Below are 24932 nucleotides of genomic sequence, written 5' to 3' on the forward strand. Positions count from 1 at the left end.
TCCACGTGGACCGGGGCAGAAAAGACCATCACATCAAGTTGGCTGCATGACAACAATTTGGCTTCATATTCACGTTAATAATTAAGTGTGTGTGTGTGTGTTTTAAAAACAGGATGACTCATGGATGAATGAGATTGAGAAATTACAATGAGGCTTTTCCACTCCTTAGTGCCTTCATGTGTGTGTGTGTGTGTGTGTGTAGCCTATATAACGTCTATGAGAACAAAATGTACACATTTTGATTCAAACCTCTCTACGTGAGGACATTTTGGCTGGTTTTCACAACATTAAAAGGGCTTTTTGAGGGGTTTTTTTAGGGTTGGGGTTTAGATTAAGTTAAAGTGCAGCATTGTGCAGAGGGATATCAGGGCACAGGCACTCTGGGACAGGGCTAGGCTAAGGTGAGGGTAAGAGGCTGGGGAATGCATTATATCTATAAGCAGAGCTCGAGACTGCAACATTTCTAGAGTTTCCCATACACTGATGAGTGCATGGCGACAGAATCAGCACAAAAAAACATGTTTTTTTTTTACCCCAATACAATAAATACACAACATATCATTCAGCTCACTGGCCAACCACTCTCTCTTTCACACACACACACACACACACTAACGGCTGATTTATCCACCCCTTCTCTCCACACACATTGCGTGCAGCCTATATCAAACGACAACACGATGAGCAACGTCCACGGTAGTTTTTCTAGCATCTCTCTCTCTGCTGTAAACCCCGACACGACAAAAGTATCAACATCATCTCCCTCCCTGTTTATTATCTAACCAGCGAAGCACCTTCATGTACATGTGTGCACGTAAACTCGTGTGTGGGTGTGCATTAAATGAAGTACGAATGTATATGGGGAAATAGGAATCTTCAAAATTGCGTGCCGAGTGTCCTCTCGCCCTGATAAGTGTCTTCACAAGGAACGCTGTATAAGAATGTGTGTGTGTGTGTGTGTTCTTGAGAAAACCCTCAGGATCCATCTCATTGAGAGTGAATCAAAATGACATTCTATTTCTCACTATACTGAAGCCGGTGCCTGTCTCTCTTCCCACGGACAACAAACCATGATGGGTCACATGTTACACACAAACACACACACTTACACTTACTTACACTTATGTGTAGACCTAGTAAACCATTGCAACATCCCTTCCTTCACTACAACATCTCACACATATCCACTACAACCATCGTCTCATCAATTCGGATGTGTCGTCTCCAAGAAATAAAGAAATAGTTGCGATGATTGTGTGACACGGCCAGAAAGGTCCCAGCTGCTGGAGGAAGGAGCCATCAGCGCGACTGAGTGACGGCCAGGTTCAAGCCGATTCAGAGGGAGTCTGAATGTTCACTTTCCTTGGCACCCGTCGTGCTTCAGTTTGGACTCTGTGACTGCTGCACCGTGCCCTTGCTTCTCTCTCTCCCCCCGTCACTCTCTCGCTCTGTGTCCCCACGCCGTGACAAAGTAGTGAGGCAGACTGCCAGGAATCTCACCTCTTACCTCACTCATGCTCTCATCCCTTTTTATCCCACTTCATTTCCTAATACCTTGTGGGAAAATTGATCAGAGTGTCTTTTATTTGTCTGACTCTTTGGCTGCTTGTGGGCTCCTCTTGCACATTGTGCTACAAAGATTAAAGTCTTTAGTCATCTTCTTCTTCTTCTTTAGGGGTCACCACAGCGGACTCCATCTTGTCCTCTCCCTCGAGTCCTCTTCTGTGTCTTTGTGTCCTCCTTCACAGCATCCTTTGTCTAGCACACTGCTGCCTCTCCATAGTTTTAGACTGACTATCAATTTTCAGTAACACTTTCTTTTACAGTCCCCTAATTAGCAGGTATTTACCTGGTAAATTCACGGAAACACAAAAGTGTTACTAGGTAATTACCAATGGTAATAAGAAAGTAAATACAAAACTCCCAAAGCCGACAACTCACCAACAACGCTGGCACTCTTTAAAACCTTCTCGAAGGTGTAATTTTACATCGTCGAGCTGTAAAACAGGTCTCAAAGCAAAAAATTATCATCTTACACTTCTTATTCAAGTATAAAGTCAAAAAAATCCATTGCTTGTGATTTTTCTATTACTGTGTAAAACAAATAATACAAAAATAAAGGTGTTGATCAAATTCATATGCGTGTTCGTATTAATAGAAGTTGCATTGTTGAAGGCATGTTTTTCTAAAAACTCATCGACACATCATTACTGAATAACTAACAATCTTGTTGCACACGTATACACTATTATATAGCATACAGTGGCTCAGTTTGATCCCATTACTCTTTAAATGAACATATGGGCATTATACAAAAGTGAAAACTTTAATGAAATCACTGCTGTTTAAATGCCATCAAATCAAATTCCCCTCCACTTTAAAACAAGATGTACATTTATTTTAAAGTCACACAATGACTTTGAAGGTTAGCATTCTCTTTCTATTCCTCAAAGATTAATTCAATCACCGCTTTCATTACTCTGCAAACGCGCAGTTCAGGGGGAAAAAATGCACACGACGTGTTGGTATTGTGTCTGTGTTTGTGGTCAATTTAAATGCAAACGTAGATTAAATTGATTTAACCTTAACATACATTGGCAGTCACGAGTCAATTTTCTTTGATCGGATTATGTTAAATCAGTTTGTGTACTCCAAGAGAAGCATATAGCTCAGGGGAGATCAGGGGAATGCAGCACTTAGTATGTGATTTAAAGGGGTCATATTATACCCTATTTCCCCAAGTTAACCCTTCCCTGGTGTCCTTATGAACATGTCTGTGACATGCTTTGGTCAAAATACCATAAGGATGAAGCACCACAGCAGTTCAATCACTCTGCCAAAACAGGCCTGTTCAGAACGCTCTGTTTAGTAGTATCTCTTTAGGTCCACCTTAAAAAAGATTAAATTAAATTTAAGGGACAGGAAATGACATCATCCACAGAGGCTACTGGGAGCTAACAGCGGTTAGCATTTGGAAAAGTGATCATTTGCAGGATCCAAGTAGGCACATTGCTGTCATATATAACATGTATCCACTGGGCCGATAAATCCTCTGAGGCTGGAAGTTTGTGTAGGACTCTGTGCTGCACTGTGGAGCCAAGAATATAACTATTTGCGGATGTCCGTTGCGCTCGCCAGGACTCTCGCATGTTTTACGGACAAAGTGGATCTCCGCGAGACAACAATTCCAGGAATTTAGCGCATTGTGACGTCCCAGTGAGCACGGAAGTCAACATCGCGTGTTCTATCTCCTGTACTTAGACTGAGGAGGACCACAAAACATGAGCGAGGCATTTTTTTTTCACACTGCAGACTGATAGGACCTCCAGAGTCCCAAGTATAAGGATTTAAATGATTAAAAAGTAGATTTTGCCTAATTTGTGCCCTTTAAATGGCTCCAGCTGTGTTCCATAGACATGTCATGAAATTTAGGCGTAGTGGTAATTTCCTATACACATTTGATCCGTAGAACCTGTTTTTCTTTCTACAAGAAAATAAACAGAGTGGGCTTGAGTCATAAATTATGAAACCGCAATGTCATTTCATAATTGAACTCCCTTACACACACACACACATGGCATATGACTCAAGTTGCTAACTACACAGCCTGACATGGCAGACAGTGACCCGGAGCACCTCTGTAGAATGGCCTGTGGCCTGTAACCAAGGCAACGGGAGCAGACGGGTCACCTTTACCCACCGAAACAGCATATAAACTGTGTATGGCAATTCTCTACATTCTGTCCGTCTGTCTGGTGGAGTTTGTATGAAAACATTGTTGGGGTGAGTGTAAGAAGATGAAATTGCAATGTACAAGTTAACGCACAGTGTTTACATTTGCAGACAGGGGTGATTGCCTTTCCTTCAAGCATTTGAATATTCACAGTGTGTGTGTGTGTGTGTGTGTGTGTGTGTGTGTGTGTGCGCGTGCGTGTGAGTAAGAGTGTACATTTTACATCATATCAGCTCAGCACAGCAGGTGCCTTGCTCCAGTGCACTGCTGCCACTAGTGAGGCTGAATGCATTGCAGACACCAAGGGAAATATAAGCCAATAATGTGTGTGTGTGTGTGTGTGTGTGTGTGTGTGTGTGTGTGTGTGTGTGTGTGTGTGTGTGTGTGTGTGTGTGTGTGTGTGTGTGTGTGTGTGTGTGTGTGTGTGTGTGTGTGTGATGGAGAGAGAGAAAGAACTACATGACTCAGTGAGTATAGAGGTGAGTCAGGGGTGAAAGAGGATGTCGCTGAGAGCGCATAAGCGAATAGAATTAGAGAAAGGCATGGGGGGGGGGGGTGAGAAGCAGGGAAATAGATAAAAACTATATGGTGCTTTGTGGTTCAGTTGATGGGAGCACATGCAATGTACTCATCCATTAATTTGAATTTGACACAGTGTTGGAGTACTGGAAACAGGCAGAGGGAAAGACAGACTGGGAAAAAAAAAAGATATAGCACTGATAGATAACAGCACTGTGCTGCTGACATCTGCTGGGACTACAACTGATGAGAAAAATAACCTTCCTTACCGGCTCTCAACCTCCGTCTGGCCACCCGTCTTCCTCTCTGTCTAAGTAAAATCATGCATTTGCATAAAAATACACACACTTCTTCTTCCTCAGGAAGGAATGAGGAAGAAGGAATAATGTGTGGCTCCAAATGTAAGAACTAGTTGAACCCCTTTAGTCATGTAAGCAGTCATTGCAACAAGGCTCGACGCATGTAGTGACACCATCTGCTCTGCAATCTCTTCATCTCGCTACGTCCTTACGGCTAATATGTGACAGCGAGTCAGTGTCAGAGGGGCAGTGCTGGAAATATTGTTTACAACCTACAGCAGGTATATGTAATGAGGAGAAGCACAGGTTGCACTTCAGTGTTATGAGCAATTGGACAAAAGGCAAACCAGTCAAATGAATTGGGTAAATTTGGAGCCAGGTTTCTCCCATGACTCTGCTGTGAGTCCACTCTCAACTAGTTTGGTCTACGTGTATGGAACAGGTCTGTGTTACAAATCTGTCTGCACTTAAAGACGAAATGTTTCATTAAGTAACAGATCCATCCCCTTTTGTTGTTATCTTATCTCTAAACGGTTCATCTTCATCGATTTCGTAGTCCGACATGTTTGTTCTGCTCAGCGTATAGTGATTGCTCTGACATACTGACGGATGGCGGTTTTATTGTTCAACTGTGTTAACATTAGTTTTGTGACCCTGGCTCTCACCCAGAACTACTTTTCTCCACTCTGAACCGCAGACTTGTTCAATGATTTGACAGCGTTGCATCCACTCTACTAGCTGGTGTCTGCGTCATACAACTTAATGTCCAAAAAACTGAACGATCCTTTTAAATGAACTCCAAATGAACCCAAAAGTGACTGTGGCTTCTTTGAATTATTAAAGGTCCCACATTATGCAAAATCAACTTTTTAGTCATTTTAATCCTTATATTAGAGACACTGGAAAGTGTGAAAAAAGATGACTCACTCATGGTTTTGTGGTCCTCCTCAGCGTAAGTACAGGAGATAAAACACGCGATGTTGAGGGCAACGGCATTCGAAAACCAGAAGTCCTCGAAAAGTTATATTCTTGGCTCCACAGTGCAGCACAGAGTCCTACACAAACTTCCAGCCTCAGAGGATTTATCTGTCCAGTGAATACATGTTATATATGACAGCAATGTGTCTGCTAGAGCCTGAAAATTATCACTTTTCCAAATGCTAACTGCTATTAGCTCCCAGTAGCCTCTGTGGCTGATTTCATTCCCTGTCTCTTAAGTTTTGTTTTACTTAGAATTACTTAGAATTCACTTAGAATTTGTGAAACCACAGAGGTCAGTCTTCGACCACAGGTCTTCATGAATCATGAATATTATTAGTCTGGATCCAGGGTCTGTCTATTGTTTTTAGGACAGATTTTTCAACTCCTATAGAATGATACAGTAAACTATCATAAATGTATACACTTTATGTTTCTATCATTTCGTTGTGTTCTCTTGAATATAGGAACTTTCCTGATGGAAAAACAATTACATTTGATGAGCGTTGCACAGGCGGCAAAAGGTGTGAATTCACGTGCATTTCTGCACTCTACAATTACTTGTAAGTTACTTTGATTGAAAAAATAAATTACCCCTTTATTACTTGAATTATTTGTTCATTTCATTCACAGCAGAGGACCAAAAGAAGAGAAGCACAGCGTAGTCGCTGTAACAATAATCCTGAATGACAAACTTGAGGAAAGTAATTCTGTGTGTGTGTGTGTGTGTCGCTAACAGAGTTCCTCAAGGGTGAAATAATGTGTCACAAATCAGCGTGGAAATGTGTCGATATGGTCACATAGTCTGCGCTCACCAGTTTGAAAACTGTGAATAATTTGCTTGTGCTGTGTTATTTCAGTTACTGCCTGCAGCATTTTTGTTTATTATTATTATTATTATACAAGACGGACCAGACTAAAACCAAAGTTTGGATAATTTGATTAAATAACCCGAGCCAGAATAATACGAGATTGACTGAGATTGTAAACTAAATTAAATTTCAGGTTTCCCCCCTGAGTTGTTCTCAAAAAAACACCCTCCATCACTCTAAAGCGACAAAGGGGAGTCGGGAAAACCGAGATCAGAAGGAGGAGATGAGGATGAAGAGGATCAGGGTGAAAGGGGAACTGTAAGCCCTCAAGTCTCTCATCTCATCATCCATATTTCAACAGGGGTCTAATGGGCTGACATGATCCTTTGTTACAGACAGGAAGTAAAAAAAACAAAACAAGGGGAAAGTGGCTCAGTGATTGAAAGAAAGTTCCAGTTTGATGTGATGTTTTGGTCTTTTCATTACAATTGCCATCCATTTGATATTTACACACATGAATTTAAACTTATTTGGATTTCTATTTCAATCAATATAATGCCACAAAATGGATCCATAACACTTAAAGGTGCCATACGTAAGAATGTGGCCAAAAACGGTTACTACGTTCAAATTCAAAATACCGAGGTCTTTTATGTTTCGTTTTCTGACGTAACTGGCAACCCGTGGTTGCTTGGCAGCTGAGACTCTACTGACTGCAATGATTGGTAGATGGCGGTAGGTGGCGCCACATGCCAAAACATGATTTCAACACATAAACATGATTTGCAGTCTGCAAAATATTTTTTTTGATGGAAATATTTTGGCTGTACTGTTGTTGTTGTTGAGTTCAGTTTGTTATATGAACATTATTCCCGAGTCTCTGTGACATATTAGGAGGATTTTATGGCCAGTTGCTTTAGATTTATTACATAATGCACCTTTAAGCAACATAAATATGCCTGAATGAGAAAGTAATGTCAAATATTATATACAGTATTTACAAGAGCAAGCCTGCATGACTCGACAGAAAGAGCGAACTCTCACAAGCTCAATTACCTGCTCTTCAAAACCACCACCAGAGTACGGCTTGATTTTTAGATTTCTTCTTTTCATTCTGGCAAATCGATTTGCCCATGATTGGTTAGACTCACTCAGTGTATGCTTCTAATTGCGAAGCGTAGCGAGTGGATCCTCGAGTTCCGCAGGTGTTACATGAAAGAAGAACAAACAAGTTGAAGGAGGCGGTATGAAGGCGTCGAGTGTCGGTGCGAAGCGAGAGTCGGTGACAAATTTTCCTCGCACAAAAAGGTGACGATCTCTCCGTTTCCATCCCCTCCCTCTCACTCTGTTTACTATATTCAATTGAGCATAAAATTGTTTCCCTTGAAGGTCCCATGTTTATTATTTTCTGGTCGTTTATTTTAAGTTGTGCTTTTAGAAGCTGGTGTCAGTGAAATGCAGCTCTTAGTCTCAGGGGTCTGGTCTAATTTGTCTCACAAGAAGTGGTGGCTGCTGGTCTTTGAAACAGGAGAGGCTGTTCGTTATGGCCCAGCTCTCACTGGCATTGAGGAAACATTCATGTGCAAAAGTTTCAAAGACAAATTGCAAGGGAAAATTAATAATTAAAAAAAAAAGCTCTGCAAGGCTTTCATAACGTTGCCCTTTATTTTACAGTCGCTGAGAAATTTGATGTGACATTTACTGTATCAAAGATATGATAGAAGCTTGTTAGTGCTCAACGTGTGATCCTGAAAGGAACTGAGCTTTGAGTTTTTCAATCTGTCTGTGCAATTCTTTGCAAAGCTAGTGTTCTATTCTTGGCTGCACAGTGCAGCACAGAGTTCTACACACACTTCCAGCCTCAGAGGATTTACGTGTCCAGTGGATACATTTTTTTTATATGACGGCAATGTGCCAGCTAGAGTCGGCAAATGATGGCTTTTCCAAATGCTAACTGCTGTTAGCTGCCGGAGCCTCAGTGACTCTGACGTAGTTTCCTGTGTCTCATTTGCATTTAAAGAGACAGGCACTCAAAACTGACCGTTCTGAACAGGGCTGTTTTGGCAGGGTGATTCATTATCACCCTGCCAAATTCATTAGGACACCAGGGAACTAGGTTAACTTGGAGAAATAGGGTATAATATGTCTATACTTTAAATGGAAATATTATCATCGTAATGTTTCGTGTTGACTTTTGACTTTGAGCTGCCCTCCTTGCATAATGTATTTCTGTATGCAAACGGGAAGCAACAGAAGCTACACTGGATTCTGACAGAGAAAAGTTAAAAAACCTTTACCCCCAGGCCCCGTAGAGCTGTGGTGACCGCTTCTACCTTGCTCCTGTTCTTCCAGCAATATCTCCGAAGTTTCATGTCGTCAAGTAAAAGCCACAAGGCACTCGAACACAGTGACTGTGACTGACTGACATCAACATTATAGTAACTTCTCTTTGACCTTGCTTCTCTTTCCTCTGACCCTCACTCCCCCGCTTTCTTTCTCAAAGAGGAGAAGCCTCGGCATTCTACTACTTAAACTTGGTTTAATTAAACAGCACAAGAGAAAGAGAGTTTTTGGAAATCAAAATACACATGCAAAGCTAACCACTTTACACCAAAAAAGTAAGACTCAATTCTGGATTTTTGCATCGACAGGGCATTTCATCCTCAAAGTCTCTCTCGGAGTGAAACTAAACTAAAAATACAGAAACACAAGTCTTCCTCAGCTAACCCATAATTTACTATAGTGTATTTTTTTTACATTGGTTCACTTCAGAAAATGTGTATTGCTTCTGTTGTAGCAAGTGTGTAAAAGAAACACTGCAGATTCAGGGGTTAATTTACAGGGTGCGCTGAAGCCTGCAAGTTCACGTCCCAGTAAGTGCTTTATGCGCCAACTTCCCTCTGTTATTTGTTTGCAAGTTAACTTGACATCTTTGTTCTTTGTAAAGGGTTCAGAGAATGGAAATCTGCACACCCTTTTCTCCTGTTTTCTCTATTCAAATCCCTGGAATATAATCTTTGTCCTCATAAACCTATCCATCCATCCATCCATCTTCTACCGCTTTATCCTCCACACGTGGGTCGCCGTGGGGAGCTGTGCCAATATCAGCTGACATAAAAGTGATAGGCGGGGTAAACCCTGGACAGTTCCTCATAAGACTACAACGATATTAATTCACGTGCTGAAAGACTTGAACTGAAACAAAGGGACTCAGTAATGCATACCACCATCTTCTGTGTCTCTTCCTACGGTGAAGTGCTGCAGCATTAGGAGAGCGAAAAGAAAAGATTTGAGTGGCTAAATTAAGTCAGTTTACTCGTCAACCGACTGAGAAAGTTGCAGCCTTGGTGCAGCTGTTTGGACTCAGTTTTTCTTTATCTGAAGTCCCTTGTGGGCACGTCAGCACAGCGAGAAAGCCTGTCGTTACTAATTACTACCTGACACACACACATTCACATTTGTCGACACGTATGGTATATACCCAGAACTCCATTAAACTACCCAGAGTGTAACACAATTACACTTTGACTCAAACACACGTCTTAAACAGCCTTCCCTTTATTTAATCACATCACACACACACACATTCATGCAGCTATCCTTTTAAGGACCGTCATTGACGTCAAAGCCTTTTCCCTAACATTAACCAGAAATAAGGTTCTGCATCATTGGGACCAGGATTTGGTCTTCACAAGGACAACTGGTCCCGACAAGGTCAGTATTTATGCCAGAAAAGGTCTGGAAGGGGTCACAAATACAAGAACACACTCACGCTCACACTCACTCAAACTGTATACATACATAGCAGCATCAGGAAGCCAGCAATTTGTCCCCCTCTCATCTGCACTTTCACTTACTCACGCTTGGTTAAGCCGGTAAGGACACTGACGTACCAGATCAGGCAGAATGACGAGCCGAGCTGCTCCCCTCAGCAGCACGACCCAGCAAAAACTAACCAAGAGACCAAAGAAACATGTCAAACTTGACAGCAGTGACATTGTACGTCTCTGCCAGTCATTTGTCATGCTTCAAATCTTCAGCAGGACAGTCCAATCATCAGAAGAGTCAAACATGCATTCCCTCGTTTCAATGTGCCTCATAATCATCCTTAGTTTGCATGCAGCCACATATCTGTGCCAGAAAGGTAGCAAAAACAAAATTATATAAAAAAATAAAAATAAAAAAAACTGAGCAGGGCACTGACCAATCGGTCTATCTACAAAATTGAGTTCACATTATACAAAGGTGCAATAACGCTGAGTAATTTAAACATTGGCAGTTTGTCAGCGGGTCCTTGAAAGTATAGGGGACAATGGGCTGGGAACATAAATGAATGACACTCTCCTGTCTCTCAACCATCAAGGTGCCCTTGTTAGAGCTCCAGTGGTCTTGTTAGTTATTGGCACTTGGCAGGTCCAGTGTGTGTGTGTGTGAGGATGCAGCTGTCAAATTATAAAAACACAAATATATTGAAAAATGCCTGCCTGCTAAAAGAAAAAAAAAAAAACCTGCTTCCTGTATTAAGAAAAGGACTAATAATAGAAGCACATTTAACAGCTAAATAAGCCAATAACACAATGACAGAATGCTAAACTGGTGTAATAACCAGTTTAGCTATGTCAATAATTGACCAGTCATTGCTTTACCTTTTTCACCCATAACTCCTCTGACCGTGCTGGGGCTAAATTCTGTGCGCTAAAATGTTTTAGAAGTACTGTGTAAAGTTGTCACACGAGTTACTTAACAATTAAACACAAATAGCAAAGGAATGCCTACAAGTTGCAAAAAAAAAAGATATAGCCTTGTCATGCAGGTTACAGTGTCTCGCTGGTTACCTGAAGGTCAGTCACTGCAGGGGAACACAAACTCACACACACTCACACACACTCTCACACACTCTCACACACTCACACACTCACACACTCACACACTCACACACTCACACACACTCACACACACACACACACACACACACACACACACTCACACACACACACACACACACACACACACACAAATTGACAAAGTCTCTACAACACAGTTGCACAGACCTACTTTTTAAACATAAACTCAAAAATCAAATTAAAAAAAGACGACTCGTGCACAATAATATGACTAGTTGTCATTTCCTTCATCGTTTGCTCAACGAATCACAACCTCATTAATTGCAAGCGTTGGAATGACGGCCATAACAGCTCGTTCTTGTTTGTGTTTAACGGCAGTTGGAATCTACAGTGTTCCATTATAGTGTGTGTCTGTGTGTAAGGATGCCGCACGTGTGTATTTGTGCTTGCATAGCACAGTCAAGTGCACACATTAGTTTCACAAGAACAAACCTCAAGTGGGGTTTAGTCTTCAAAACTATAGGCTGCAGTAAAAGGAGTCGACTTGTCAGCCATTTTTTTACAATCAGAAGACAGGCCAAAGGGTCAATTTTGTGAAAGCAAAAAAAAAAGAGGGTGAGAAAGTAAATGTGTTCCCCTGGGATGGCGTTGCAGTTCAGAGGTCGTCGGGTCCATGCTTCGTAACCTTTTTTGTGTCATTTAACATTTCTGTTTAGAGCCTGGAAAACGTTTGGAGGCGAGTAGAAAAAGGACATTGTGCTATAGTTTTGCTTTTATCATATAATATTACAAAGAGATTACTCACCAAGTGACTTTCAGATATTGGTATGAATGCATGTACTGTTTGGCTAGAGAAAACAATTAGCCTACAGACCAGAGCTGGATGCAAGCCTGTTCACACTACTAAGATTTGGCCAGACTGTTCTTTGCACTTCTTCATGCAATTAATTCTCAAGCAATTATTAGTTCTGACCACTGTTGCCATTTCTGCCCAACCCTAACCTGCACTTCGTCAGAATCAGAATGGCGTTTAGTGCCAGGTAAAGCTTACACTGCCAAGGAGAAGGCCAGGCTGCAGCCTTTAGTTCCTGGTTCTGAAGTACTCTGCTCAGATTTCAGTTGTACTGTTCTGCTTTAATTTATCAAATCTTGCCATTTGCTCCATACACCCATTAAAATGACAAATATGGGAGAATAAGGGTAAAAAAAAAAAGTGTTGAGTCATGGTCATGAGTACGTCATTTGAGTAATAAAAGGATAATGATGAAAGGAACAGGTGACATCACACACGTCACAGGATGAAACAACAACAATCACTTCACATTAATGAACTCTCCACATGCTCACTCTCGGGAAATCAAACAAACAACCTCTCAGCAGCACCAACTTTCATCTTAATCCGACACACAAAAGCCATTCCAATGGCAATAAGGTGCATAAGAGTTTTGAATGACACCCTAACGGTCAAAACAGAACAGTGTGTAGATTCTACAGAAAAACAGGCCCTTACTTTCCTCACTGTGGCAGTCATCAACATCTTTGGGAGGACCGGCATGCTCATGGCACTCCCTGACCAGGAGCTGTGCTTTCACGTTTCACGTCTGGTGACTCAAACGAGGAAAGGGCTCGCTGTTGTGAAGGGGCAAATCCCACACATCGACAAGACCAAGTTAGTGGCCAAGGCTGTCATAAAACAGCTCCAGAAGAACTATGGAGACGAGATGAAGAACATGCTGGTTGAGAAGGATCCAGCTGTGGAAGCTGTCACGGTTCTCTACCTACAGAAATATGTGAGGAAGCAGTTCCAGAAAAGGAAGAAATGGACAATGGGCAACTGGGAGAATTTTTTCCTCACCCAAATCTTAGTTTGGGGTGCCATTATAGCCATCATAGCCATATGCCTGGCCATTTATTACTTAGTGTGAATGTACATTTCAAATGTACAGTGTATCTGTCCTTAGACCCTCAGTTCAGGTAAGGAACACAGCAGCAGTCTCAGCAGCGAGACCCAGACACTCCACGCTTCAGCAAATTTAGCCATCTCTGCCAGAGTGACAACAAGGTGTTCCAGGCCAGCCAGGGACATAATATTTCTAGTATGCCCTAGGTCTACACACTGGGGCCTCCTTCAACTTGGACATGGCCAAAACAACTCCCCAGGAAGGATTCAGGGGACTCTCAAACCACCCTAACTGGCTCCTCTCAATTCGGAGGAGCAGCAGCTCAACTCAAGCCCCTCCTCGATGTCAGAGGTCCCTAATTTATCTCCAAGGTTGAGCACAGACATTGTATGGAAGAAACTAATTTTAGACACAATCTTGAACCTTGTCTTCTGATTGAGCTCCCTCTTCACCTTAATGGGGACAGACAGTGTCCTGATCCAGCTGCCAATCTCATTAATACTGGATTTTTTCCCCAACGTTTTTCCAGTTAAATCATCTCCAAAGTGTCCCAGAGCAATCTACAGGTCACTGCCTGATGAAGCCAGTAGGACCACATCATCTGTAGAAAGCACTGACAAAATCCTCAGGCCTCCTGGCAGAGTCCAACTGGGAAACGTATCTGACCTGGAGCCAGTAATGAAAACCAAGCTCTCAGAGGGGACAAATGGAAGAAACATCAGGGAGAGCCACAGAGAAGGATCCCTCTTCCAGGACAGATAGTCCTGAAGTAGATGCCAGATAACACAAGCATTTCCAGACAATGATCACATATAGATAGGCATATATATTTGCATCAAATAATTGTGAAAATAATGGAAACTTAAAGCTCGCATAGTGTTCCTGTTGCACATATGTTAGTTATGGAGGTCTACTTAAATACATTAACTTATTTTTATGGTCAAAAACCTCCTAGTTGCTGTAAACGAGCTGATAGAAATCCTCTTTTCTGACGCTGTTCCCCAGCCGCGATATTTCAGACTCAACTCTCACACCCAGAAGACAGACTGCATTGTGATTGGCCAGCCAGCATAGAGGCTTCCCAACGTCTTGTGATTGGCCAGAGGTGCAGCTCCCCCCCCCCCCCCCCGGAACGGTGGATGCACTGCTACTCATTATCAAAACATTGTTTTAACAATGGTTCAATGTACGCAACCGGATGTGCCCGGACTAGTACCCGGAGCAGGAGGATCTGCTGTTCCGGAGAACCGGTGTGAGCTGAGCCCGAGATTACAATACAACACAGCGTTCTCAGCAGTGGCTGAACTGTTTGTTTTGAACCTTCAAGGCTTCTTGAACAAGGTAATGACGCAGATACACACTAAAAAACAGCGTTAATTGGAACTTCCGGTCTAGGTCCGCTTTAATGAACTGACCTTAATAAAACAATTTGGTGGACTCTAAACAAAGGCTAGGCCCAATATTGTGGTTATTCCCCCGACATGTTACATGTATATTTGAGCGTGTTTTGTGTATTTGTATGTGACGTTTTCTGGCTTCTAATTTCTGAGGTACTAGTTAAGTTTAGAGTTAAACATTTGAATTATGCTTTGGTTCAGGTTACGGTAAGTTATGGTTACTGGTTATGGTTAAAGTTAGGGTAAACATTGTGTTTAGCATCTGCCCTGACAGTCCGGCCCCACACCTCAAATACAAACACAACAGTCCAAGGTGAAACACTGGAGAAGGATTTAGACAGATTAAGGTGTGTGTGTGTGTGTGTGTGACAGTGACAAAGCAGGGCCATTTCACTTGTGGTCACTCTACTCCTGTCTTCACTCTGTCTTGATACTCCCTCGGTCTCCCTCGCTCCCGTTTCAGAGCTGACAGAGCGATAAGAGAATAGGTCCAGGAAATGGTAAGGGTCACTAGATAGAAGTCAAATGTTGTGGGTCAATGTTGAAAGTGTGCAATATAGTAGATCAGTAGATCATATGTCCACCAGGTCCAGTTGTGCAGGTAAAAATCACCAAATCACCAGGGTGAGTCTCGACTCTCGCACTAATCTAAATGTCTACACTCCGTGTACTTAATGCAACATCCATCTGCAACTACATTGTTTTTAAACAGAACTGTATTTCGATTCAATCAGAAGAAGATGAAGGAAATATTGTTTTGCTCTACATCCACTCGATCATTGCATTGTGCAGAAATTATCATTTTATTATAATGTGAACTCTTTCTTTCTTTGCTCATATCAGCTGGTACAGGGATTCCACTTTGTGCATTTGGTCCCTGACCATTATGTTATGTCCTAATCCTGTGCCATTTCTTTAGAACTTCATTTAGTCCCTCTTCCCGTCATGGAGACCTTTTGTCTTTTTCCGTCCTGGCGTCAGCGTTACTCAGCCCTCCCTCCCACTCTCTGTCTATCTCCCTTCCACTGAAGAGGTCTGAAGTTGCAGTCACCAGAGCAATTAGAGACTTCATGTACCTCCTCACTGTCAAGAGGCTGGGCACGCACACACATGCACGCACACACACACACGTCCTCTGCTGTCCTCTGCACTGACAAGCACTGGGCAAAAGTTCACTTTGCCACCGTGCTAACTATCTCCCTTTCTCTTCCTCTTCCCCTCCTTCACACCGTCTCCGTCACATGCTCTGTCTTTTCAAGAAAAGTGCTAACTAGCAATCTCTCACATCTCCCCCTATCTCTCGATCCACCTCCCCAAAGGGTTACGATCTTTCTATTTTGTCCCCATCTTTTCTCATCCTCTTTTATCCGTCTTTCAAAGAGAAGCTCCACACTTGTCCTTCACTTAGTGTCTAGCTTTCGTGACTCTCACTAGCTCTCCCCATCGCTCTCGGAGTATCTGCAGAACAATTACCCCCCCTCTTTTCCCAACACCTCCATTATTGTCTCCCCTCCCCATTTTGTTCTCATTTGTGTACTTTTCCCTGCTCATCTGCAGTTTGTTGTGCGTTTGCAGTAAACTTGTATGCATTTGCAATTTGTTGCGACATGCAAAATGATTTACTGCACAAAGGTCCAGGTTTCCCGAGAACAAATGAGGCACAACTTAATTTAACATTTCCATTGTGGTCTGAACAAAATGAATTCAGAAGAGCATTAACTTGAAAGGGAATATGGTGAATGTCAAGAGAAATTAAATAAAATTCCTCCATCTTTCAGCCCAGTGAAACTCACTTTGATCTCTCCCAAGTGAACAGTGACTTGGCCATAAAACGATTGTGATTATTTGGGCAGTTGTATGTCATGCATATTCTCAAGGGCACTATTACACATCACAGCTGAGTGAGAGTGAATACAAACTGTATTTTGAAATGTTCAAAATACAGTCGATAACCATTTCCTGGTAAGGAGTGTGGTTAGTTTTAGGCACAGTGAGGAAGCCGTGGAGAGGTGTAGGCACAAAAAAAACACCTGCTAGGGCTGAGAAAAGATCACAATTTCCCCTCATGGTAGCAACATACTTTCTTTTTACGTGATTATCTATTGACTCAAGTGTTGTACTTATTGTTACTTCATAAATCCTATCCGTTACTGAGTAAAAATAAAAATTCAGCACAATGAAGACCTACAGGGGGAAAATATACACCAGAACCAGACGAATGATGTTGTGATTAGCACCAGCACTGGCGCGTGAACATAGAGGGCGCACGCCAAAAGTGAGCCGGGCGAGTGAGCTCCAAAATAGTTTTGGATTTCTGACCCCTTGTCATATTTCTACTACCCTCACACCCCAACCAAAGTAACTAAGTAACTTTTACTTAAAGTACTACTTGAGTACATTTTCAGATGACTACTTTTACTTCTACTTGAGTAATATTTCATCAAAGTATTGGTACTTTAACTTGAGTATAATATTTTAGTACTTTTTCCATCTCTGCGCATATGTTGCATCGTGTCTGTATACATGAATATACAGAATAACAACATGGTCAAATAATCGAATAAATAGAATACTGCAGCAGCACTATGGCCCTGAATTGGTTTCATATCAAAGAACATACAATTCACAGCAAATTTCATGTTTCCCATATTTGTAAAAAAAAAAGGGGAAAAGCAATGATATTTTTTTCCCAGAGAGGAGTTCTGTGTTCATTGATTCAGCGATTTTCATATTCATCTTACTTTGACGTAACTGTGAGCCATGAATTGTTAACATGAAGCTCATGTAGCATGGACGCAGCGACATAAAGAACCTAAAACCTAAAAGGGCATGTGATCCGCTGCGCTCCTTGTTATTGAAATGAGGGTTCTTGGTCTGCTAATATGCTCATAAGTATTCATTACTGACCTCAAAGCCTCTACAGCCAGCGGGTAAACGGATCATGCAGAAACATACTGACGATCAATGAAAACGCAGAATATTCATAAATATCCCTTAGTGACTCACACCATCCTCACACTTCCTACACACCCACAAAAAGTGGACGGGGAGCGTTCACAGGGCCAATAATAGATTGGTTGTTCCCCGGTTTTTTAAGACATTATGTTCTTTGATGCAATCTCTTCAGACCCATATTCATAATTAGCTTAAACATCTAAATAAAAGTCTGCAGAAGCTGTGCATGTAAAAAGTATTATATCAGAAGTACATCTGCAACTTCACTTTAGTTTGAGGCTTTGCTTTCTGTCCACACAATCCTGAATACCTTATTCAAGGATGTATCACCCTGTGTTTCTAATTAAAATGTATGTGTATGCACAGTAATACATTATATGGTCCAGCATGTTTATGCATGCAGGTAGAGATTGCTTTTCGTTTTTTTGTGGTGTTTTTTTTTAGCATTAACCATAGGCAAAACAAAGCAGAGCATTATTCTGAAAAGATACTATTTATTCAACAAAATAAGACTGAGTCACATTTGATTTATTACCAAGTGTGTCTGCTGACGATTTAGCTTCCTCGTGTAAAAAGACAAGAATATTTGGAGTAAATAATTATTGCTTTGCTTATCTGTCGCAGTCTAAACAGTCGCCTCTGGTAATAGCCGTAGAATTAACATCCAAACTACTAAAATTGAAGCTTTAGCTGCTTCTGTTCACATCCATTTGAATCAGCAAAAGAAGCAAACTAAGGTATGTTACTGTATGGTAAGATGCAAACCGTCTTCAACTGGCAGATATGAGCCCTAGCTGGTGATTATGTTACTTCTGCACAGCAATTAAAGTCTTGCCTTTTAAAGAAAACTTCACTGGATGGATATTTTTAGAATGTTTAAAATAAAGATTAAGTAAAGGAATGGTTATTGGAGGAGGAGGTGGGGAGAAGTTATACCTTTTCAAGTAAAACAGACGACTGACGGCAAAGCCGCAGTGACATCGTTTCAGGAACTTCCAAAACATTCTGCAGAAATGCAGTATTTCATCATGGGATGGGAGATAATAATCCCATATTGAACTTTGATTCAAAAAGTGTCCCTTTTTACTTGGAACTATAGAGCCTTGTTATTAAAATGATACCGCATCACTGTGCTCAGTGCAACTTCCCTCCATCGTGCAGCCGTCCAGGAAAACTGAACATTCCACATCTGTTCAGAACGGACTCTCAGTGTAGAATGACTCATACGATTTATACAGCACTTTGTGGATAATCGATGTGAAATGGCAAACTACAAAGCACTCAGTTGGATAAAATGTAGCCTGCGGTTAGTGGCGATGGAGACATTAAATTACTTGATTAAATTCTCCCAAGAGTCCCAATTTGTACAAAGCAATACTGAGTTGAGTTGACATAATTCTCTTCTACGTTTAAGGCAGCATGAATGCAATGATGACAGGGGATAATATTCAAACATATGCTTACAGTAGGTGTGTGCATGAGAGAGAGAGAGACAGAGAGACAAAGAGACTCAGACATCTGTTTGTACACCTCTGACATTTATCTGCGCAATTTATCCAAAAGCAATCTGCCCTGCTGTTACCGAGTTCAGACAAACGGGCACTGCTGTCTTAAGTGTCCCTGCAATGATATGCGTAGAGCACATACAGCGTAGTGCGACGCCAAAGCACCGGGGAGAAAAATGTCAGCCAGCCGGTTGAATGTCATTTTTTTTTTTCTAAATAAAGTGACAGTGAACCCATAACCCAATTATGGTTGCAATTCCAAAGCGGCGTCTACAAACCGTTTCTCTGCTTGCTAGTCAAAATAGCCAATAAGCGTGTCTAAGACACAGCGATGGTTTCAAACAGACCTGTCCACAAAAACATTGCACGTCAGTGAAGTAGAAATGTGTCAGTGTATCGGTTATTAAAACGCTCCTCTGATGAAGGAGGATCAAGCATGCATGCTTTGAAAGAACATTCATTTGCCTCAAGGATTCAGGTGAAATCATTGCATTTGTTCTCTGAAATTCTTACTCTTATAAAGATATGGAAATGGAACAAATACAATGAGATGTGGAAGTGCCCTCTGTTTAAATTAATATCTTATTTAACACTTAAGTTCAAGCTGCATCATATAAAAAAGCACATGGTCAGTACAACCTTACTACTATGAGAGAATAATGCTTGTGAAAGAGGTCACACAGAGTGTGTGCACTAAAGCTTCATACTACCGGAGTTATTAGAGTCACTTTAAGCCCTTCATCTCATCTCTGCTCTGTCCTTCTTGTCTCTTCTTCCTCTCACTGCAGGCACTAATGGAGTTAAGACTAGACCTGAGGGAGTAGAGAAAGGGAGGAGGGAAAGGAAGGAAAGATGAAGTGATAAAGAGTGATGAGAGAGTGTGGTGATCATTAGAATCAGTATTGGTACTTGTACTAGCATAGGGAGTTGGTTTAAATGCATAAGCATTAGGGTTCTAATAAGTTTTATTTTGCCTTAACAGAGGTTTGCCTCATTAATGTTTGTTCCCCTTTTATAAAGACTCCCCCCTGGGTAAAAGGACAACAGTTCACACTTGAAGCAGGGGCTCATTAAAACAAGTGCAGCACACATTACAACACAAGAAGGCATAAAGGGAAATTTGGGATAAGAAATAGGGGGAGGAGTGAATTAATCTGGAAAAGCAAAAAAAATGAAAGCAATGACAAGAAAGCAACAGCTAAGGGATACAGACATGTGTGTCACTTTAAATCAAAGACACTGTTTTGATTTTCTTTTGTAATACATTTGTCAAAACAAGAGGAAACAACCCATTCACCATCCACACGCGCTCAAATCTATCAAGTGGCACACCTCACAGCAAGTGTCAGAGCAGAGAAGATACAAATCTATCTTGTAGCCCCACAGCAACTTTTCCATCGCCAACCGCAGAGGGCGGATGGGAACCCGAAAAGCAGAAGTCAAGAGGAAAGAAAACCGCAGAGAGAGAAAATGAGAAGGTAAGAGGAGAAGGTGATGTGTCCCAGGTGTGCGCTCTATCCTCAGCAGTAGTTAAGAGCAAGGCACGGCAGCACCTCAGCCATCCGTCACCATGGAGATAACAAGCTGTCAGGGCCAAAGACGACCACAGGCCAGAGAGGCCACTCACTCTGCGTAAACACCACAGGAGCCAATCAAAGTCAAAGAGGTGCAGGTAAGATAATGCAAAGGGAAGAGTAGTTATGTATCAAGCTTTTCAGAAAGAAAAAAAAAAACATACCAAATATTTAACACTTAAAAGACGCGGAGGGAAACGACAACAGAGCTGGCCAACAGTCATTTTAGAGAAAGTCGAGAAGACTTTAGGAAGCAACGAGAGGAAAGGGAAATGAAATATAGTTAAGTGTGTTGTGCAATTGTGATGTTATTTGAATGGGTAGAAAAAAAAGAAGAAAAGAAAAACAATGCCCAGAGCCATACATCAATCACTCCTCTGCTTCTAAACAACTCGTACCAGCACATTTCCTGTCTGAAATGCTTCACGCTGCAGCTAATTACCCGTGCATTTTCACAGGGAAAATAAATTCAGTCTAAAATATCACTATTTAATGTAATAACTTACTTTGGAATTATAACTTGAGTTAAAGAGTTGGAAGAAGTGCAAGGGTAAAAGTAAACACTGACCTTGTCAGGACCAGTAGACCTGGTCCTAATGAGAAAGAACCTTATTTCTGAAGAACTGGTTCAGTTCAGAGCTAAGGTTTTAATTGTGGTTAGGTTAAGGTTGGGTTTCAACATGGTTAAGGTTAAGAGATTGAGCTTTGGTTGGGCTGTCCAAATGAATGGAAGTAAATGCAGTGTCTTAAGAAGAATGGCTCTGCAAGCATGTGTGTGCGTGTGTTTGTGTGTGTGTCACTCACCGACGGCGTTTCACAGCTACCGAGTGTCGGACAGAATTATTGATTTAAAGAGAGATGGTGAAACAACCACTTATTTCCCTCTACACACAAACATATTGACAAAATTCACTTCAGACACACTGCGGCCAGCACAAGCGAAAAGAAACCTGATGTGAAATGAGGCCATCACTGCAGTGTATTTCATGTCAATCATATGTAGTATACTGTAGTATATATACAGAAAAGTCCCAGGACACCACCAGCTTTGTTGTGTTTGATGCCTGCCATAATAGTGTGAACATAGGCAGTGGGATTAGAATGTGACTTAAAGTTGGTCTCGTATACACTACCGTCACCTATACAATTTGTTTGTGTTTTCCATTAAAACTCACACTTTTATTCATTAAAAGAGTTGCTAAACGAATAGGAAATATAGATTAGAAATAATGTTTTTTATTCAAAATAATAATTTAGAAAAATTTCAAAATTTGCCATAGTCAAAGAACCAGCAAAACTGTTTTGCACAAGGGTTTTCAATGGTTTTCTAATCATCCATTAGCCTTCTAACGCGATTAGCAAACACAATGTACCATTAGAACACTGGAGAGATGGTTGCTGGAAATGGGCCTCTATACACCTATGTACATATTCCATTCAAAACCAGACGTTTGCAGCTAGAATAGTAATTTTCCACATTAACAATGTATAGAGTGTATTTCTGATTCATTTAATGTTAGATTCATTTTCCTTAAAAAATAAGGACATTTCTGTGACCGCAAACTTTTGAACGCTAGTGTATAAGCAAACTGTCAATGGGTTTAACTCATAAAACACATCTATGTAATGCCTTAGAGTTCCACTCGAAGTCTAATAGATCCAGGGTCATGCTATTGGTCATTAAATACTTGAAACATCCTTTTTTCCCCCCCCCTTGAAAATGTTATTTATAAACTGCATTCATGTTTCTTGTATTTTTCTGCATGCGTTCCATTAAGGTTACTGAGAAATAACTATACCGAATGGTCGTTGTAGCATTATTAAAACACATCGAATCATTGCCTCAGACCTGCACACTACAGTCGGCATCCAGATACATGAATGAGTTGAAATCGTTGTTGTGATATACAAACGCACTTCCACAGTGGTGCAAACATACACAACAAACACAAAGCCTGTGAACATTGCCATCCCACACGCAAATGCTCTCACTTTAGCAAGCTTCCAACTAAGTTCTTACTAACAGTCACAGCAGGCAAAGGTAACACCTCACTAACCACCTCAGTGACAAGCATAACAACCTTCTCTAAAACCACTACACTCACACACAATCTGTCTTTAGTCCCGTCTGACACTCACTTTATACGTTATCTCACATTCGAGAGATATCCTGCAGTTTTAGTCGCCGTGGGTGTCCGGCAATACATTTCAATAGTACTGAAATATAAGCTCAGGCGATATGAAATATGATTCGGACTGTGAGAGGACTTGTATATCGAATTGTATATTGTGAGACCTGTATATTCAGCAGCATGTTTGTGCCCCGTGGCATGGGCCCACCTGAGAGTAGCAGAGCTCAACCCTTAGCGAGCCAAGTAAAATCCTTGAGAATCCTCTTTTTCGCCTGAAAACATCCCTCAAGACAGTGTCTGAATGGCAACTAGAAAGCCTGTCTGTACAGTTTTGAAGGCCTGAACCATTAAATGTTTTTTTCCTGATTTTTCTGCTCACCATCATCTTTTCCTCTTTCACTGCAACTTATGTTCAGAAAGACAAATAAAATATAATGAATGAGTTCAAAATCTTCAAGGATGTGGGAAAATATGAATATGTACTGCATGGGAGTAAATAGAACTTTTTGCTATTTCCACTACGAGCCAGTTACTGCATGCATATAATTACTGCCAAACATATGACAAAACACTATTAGTGTATAATTTCCCATTTGTGTCTACATGGAATGTATTTTACAAGGGTTTAATTCATTAGTTTGACTCAATTTGTCTTTGCATGATAACAGTGCAGGAAAACAACCTGGCTATTGCTGAATGAACTGAAGCCAAGCACTTTATGCTTAATTCACTTCAAAAGTGTGCTGAGCAGAAGTTTAACATCAAGTCGTTTGTGCAGTGCTTTTCACAGAACAAACACAATCCTGTATCAGCTCCACAACATGAGAGTAAATACTGTAATGGCGTAGCCATATTGCACAGAGATGCACACAATTAGACGTTCACACAGGGTTTTTTTTGCAGCAGCAGCAGTGCATTCCAGTCTGTCTCTATTGTGAAAGGATCATCCTTAGCTCCACTGCCAATGCAGTCAGCAAACGGATAACTGCTTGTGGGCACAAGCAGAAACCACGCTCACACACACACGCACATTCAATTCTTCAAGTGGCGGAGTGGTGATCACTGCAGCCGTAGTTGTGAAAGAACGTCAAACACACTTACTTTGAGAAGACGCTGGGATGTCTGTTGTTACAAAACGGTGGCAGTGGCAGTGTGACATTGGTTGCTTCACTCTCGCTTTCAATCCATCTTTCAGTCGATCAAATTGATTAAATAAAAAAACATATTGGGCACACTGTCCCAAGGTTTTAAAAAAGCGATTTGATGGCAGCTAACAATTAACAGGGCATGGCAGCACTGCGCCAGAAACAATGCATTGCTGGCAAAAAAAAAATTAAGCAGACGGAAGAAATGATCATGCTCACCTGGGTTTCACGTTCCCACTAATGTCTATTCGAGCCAAAGCCAATAAAAAGCACAGTGCATTACATTCAGTCATTTGACCCAAGAGTGAATGTTGATTAAACGTATTCTCACTAATGAAAAACCTGTTTAAACCTGGGATTAAACACTTCTTGACCAGTGGGGATAGGGTATCTGTTAGTTATGTAGTCAGTCAGGCAGTTTATGTTAGTTAGTCAGATGTTAATGACGGAGTGAGGGGGATTAATGAAGTTCAGGGTGTTAAAAAAACCATTGATGGAAGTGCGTCCAGCTAATATGTGATGACAAGTGAACAACTGAGGTTAGATCATAATGAAAATCAGGGATAACAGTTAGATCTGAGGCCAAGTAAATGAAAGGATATGGACTGGAGACCATACGAATGCACAGGTTGCGAGGACAGGTGGTCTGTTTAAGGCAGAAAAACACCACAGGCGCCAGCTCTGGGTAGGGCACCACGAACGTGCTCAGATCACTGTCGATACTGACGTCATCATCCGGACCCACTTCCTCGATTATGTCGTCAGGCTGCGCCGAGATGTACTTCTCGGTCTGCCCTGGCACCGCTGAGGAGGTGCTCCCCAGCGGCACAGGACACTCCTCGCTCGTCATGGCAACCAAGCCGAGATCTGAAACACAACGGAGGTCAATATTAGAGAATTGGGAACACTGGCGCATGCACATGCAAACTTAAGACGCCCGTTTGGAGTTACAACACACAGTATCAGCACATATAGTGAATAAATATGCATACAAACATCACCACCGTGTCATTACATCACCTCACAGTGCACATATATTTAATGCTCGTCGTTTTCTGGCCTCAAGGGCTCATTATTCTCTTTGCGCCACACGATGCCCTTATCATAAACTCTCTTGCGTGGATAACAGAAAGCTTTG

At 41.5% G+C, this 24932-nt stretch overlaps 1 protein-coding gene across 1 annotated transcript in view; it reads right to left on the reverse strand.

Moving 5' to 3' along the window:
- The window catches only part of LOC310933623 (voltage-dependent T-type calcium channel subunit alpha-1I-like), a gene marked incomplete at both ends in the record, with an annotated part of 102205 nt that extends 77561 nt beyond the window's left edge, over positions 1-24644 (reverse strand). The window contains one exon of the mRNA XM_083897150.1: positions 24397-24644. Coding sequence (XP_083753276.1) covers positions 24397-24644 — 248 coding nt within the window. The remainder of the gene's footprint in view (positions 1-24396) is intronic.
- Between the last annotated feature and the right edge of the window lie 288 nt (positions 24645-24932).

This window comes from Microchirus variegatus (assembly GCF_963457635.1).
Source record: "Microchirus variegatus genome assembly, chromosome: 10".
NCBI lineage: Eukaryota > Metazoa > Chordata > Actinopteri > Pleuronectiformes > Soleidae > Microchirus > Microchirus variegatus.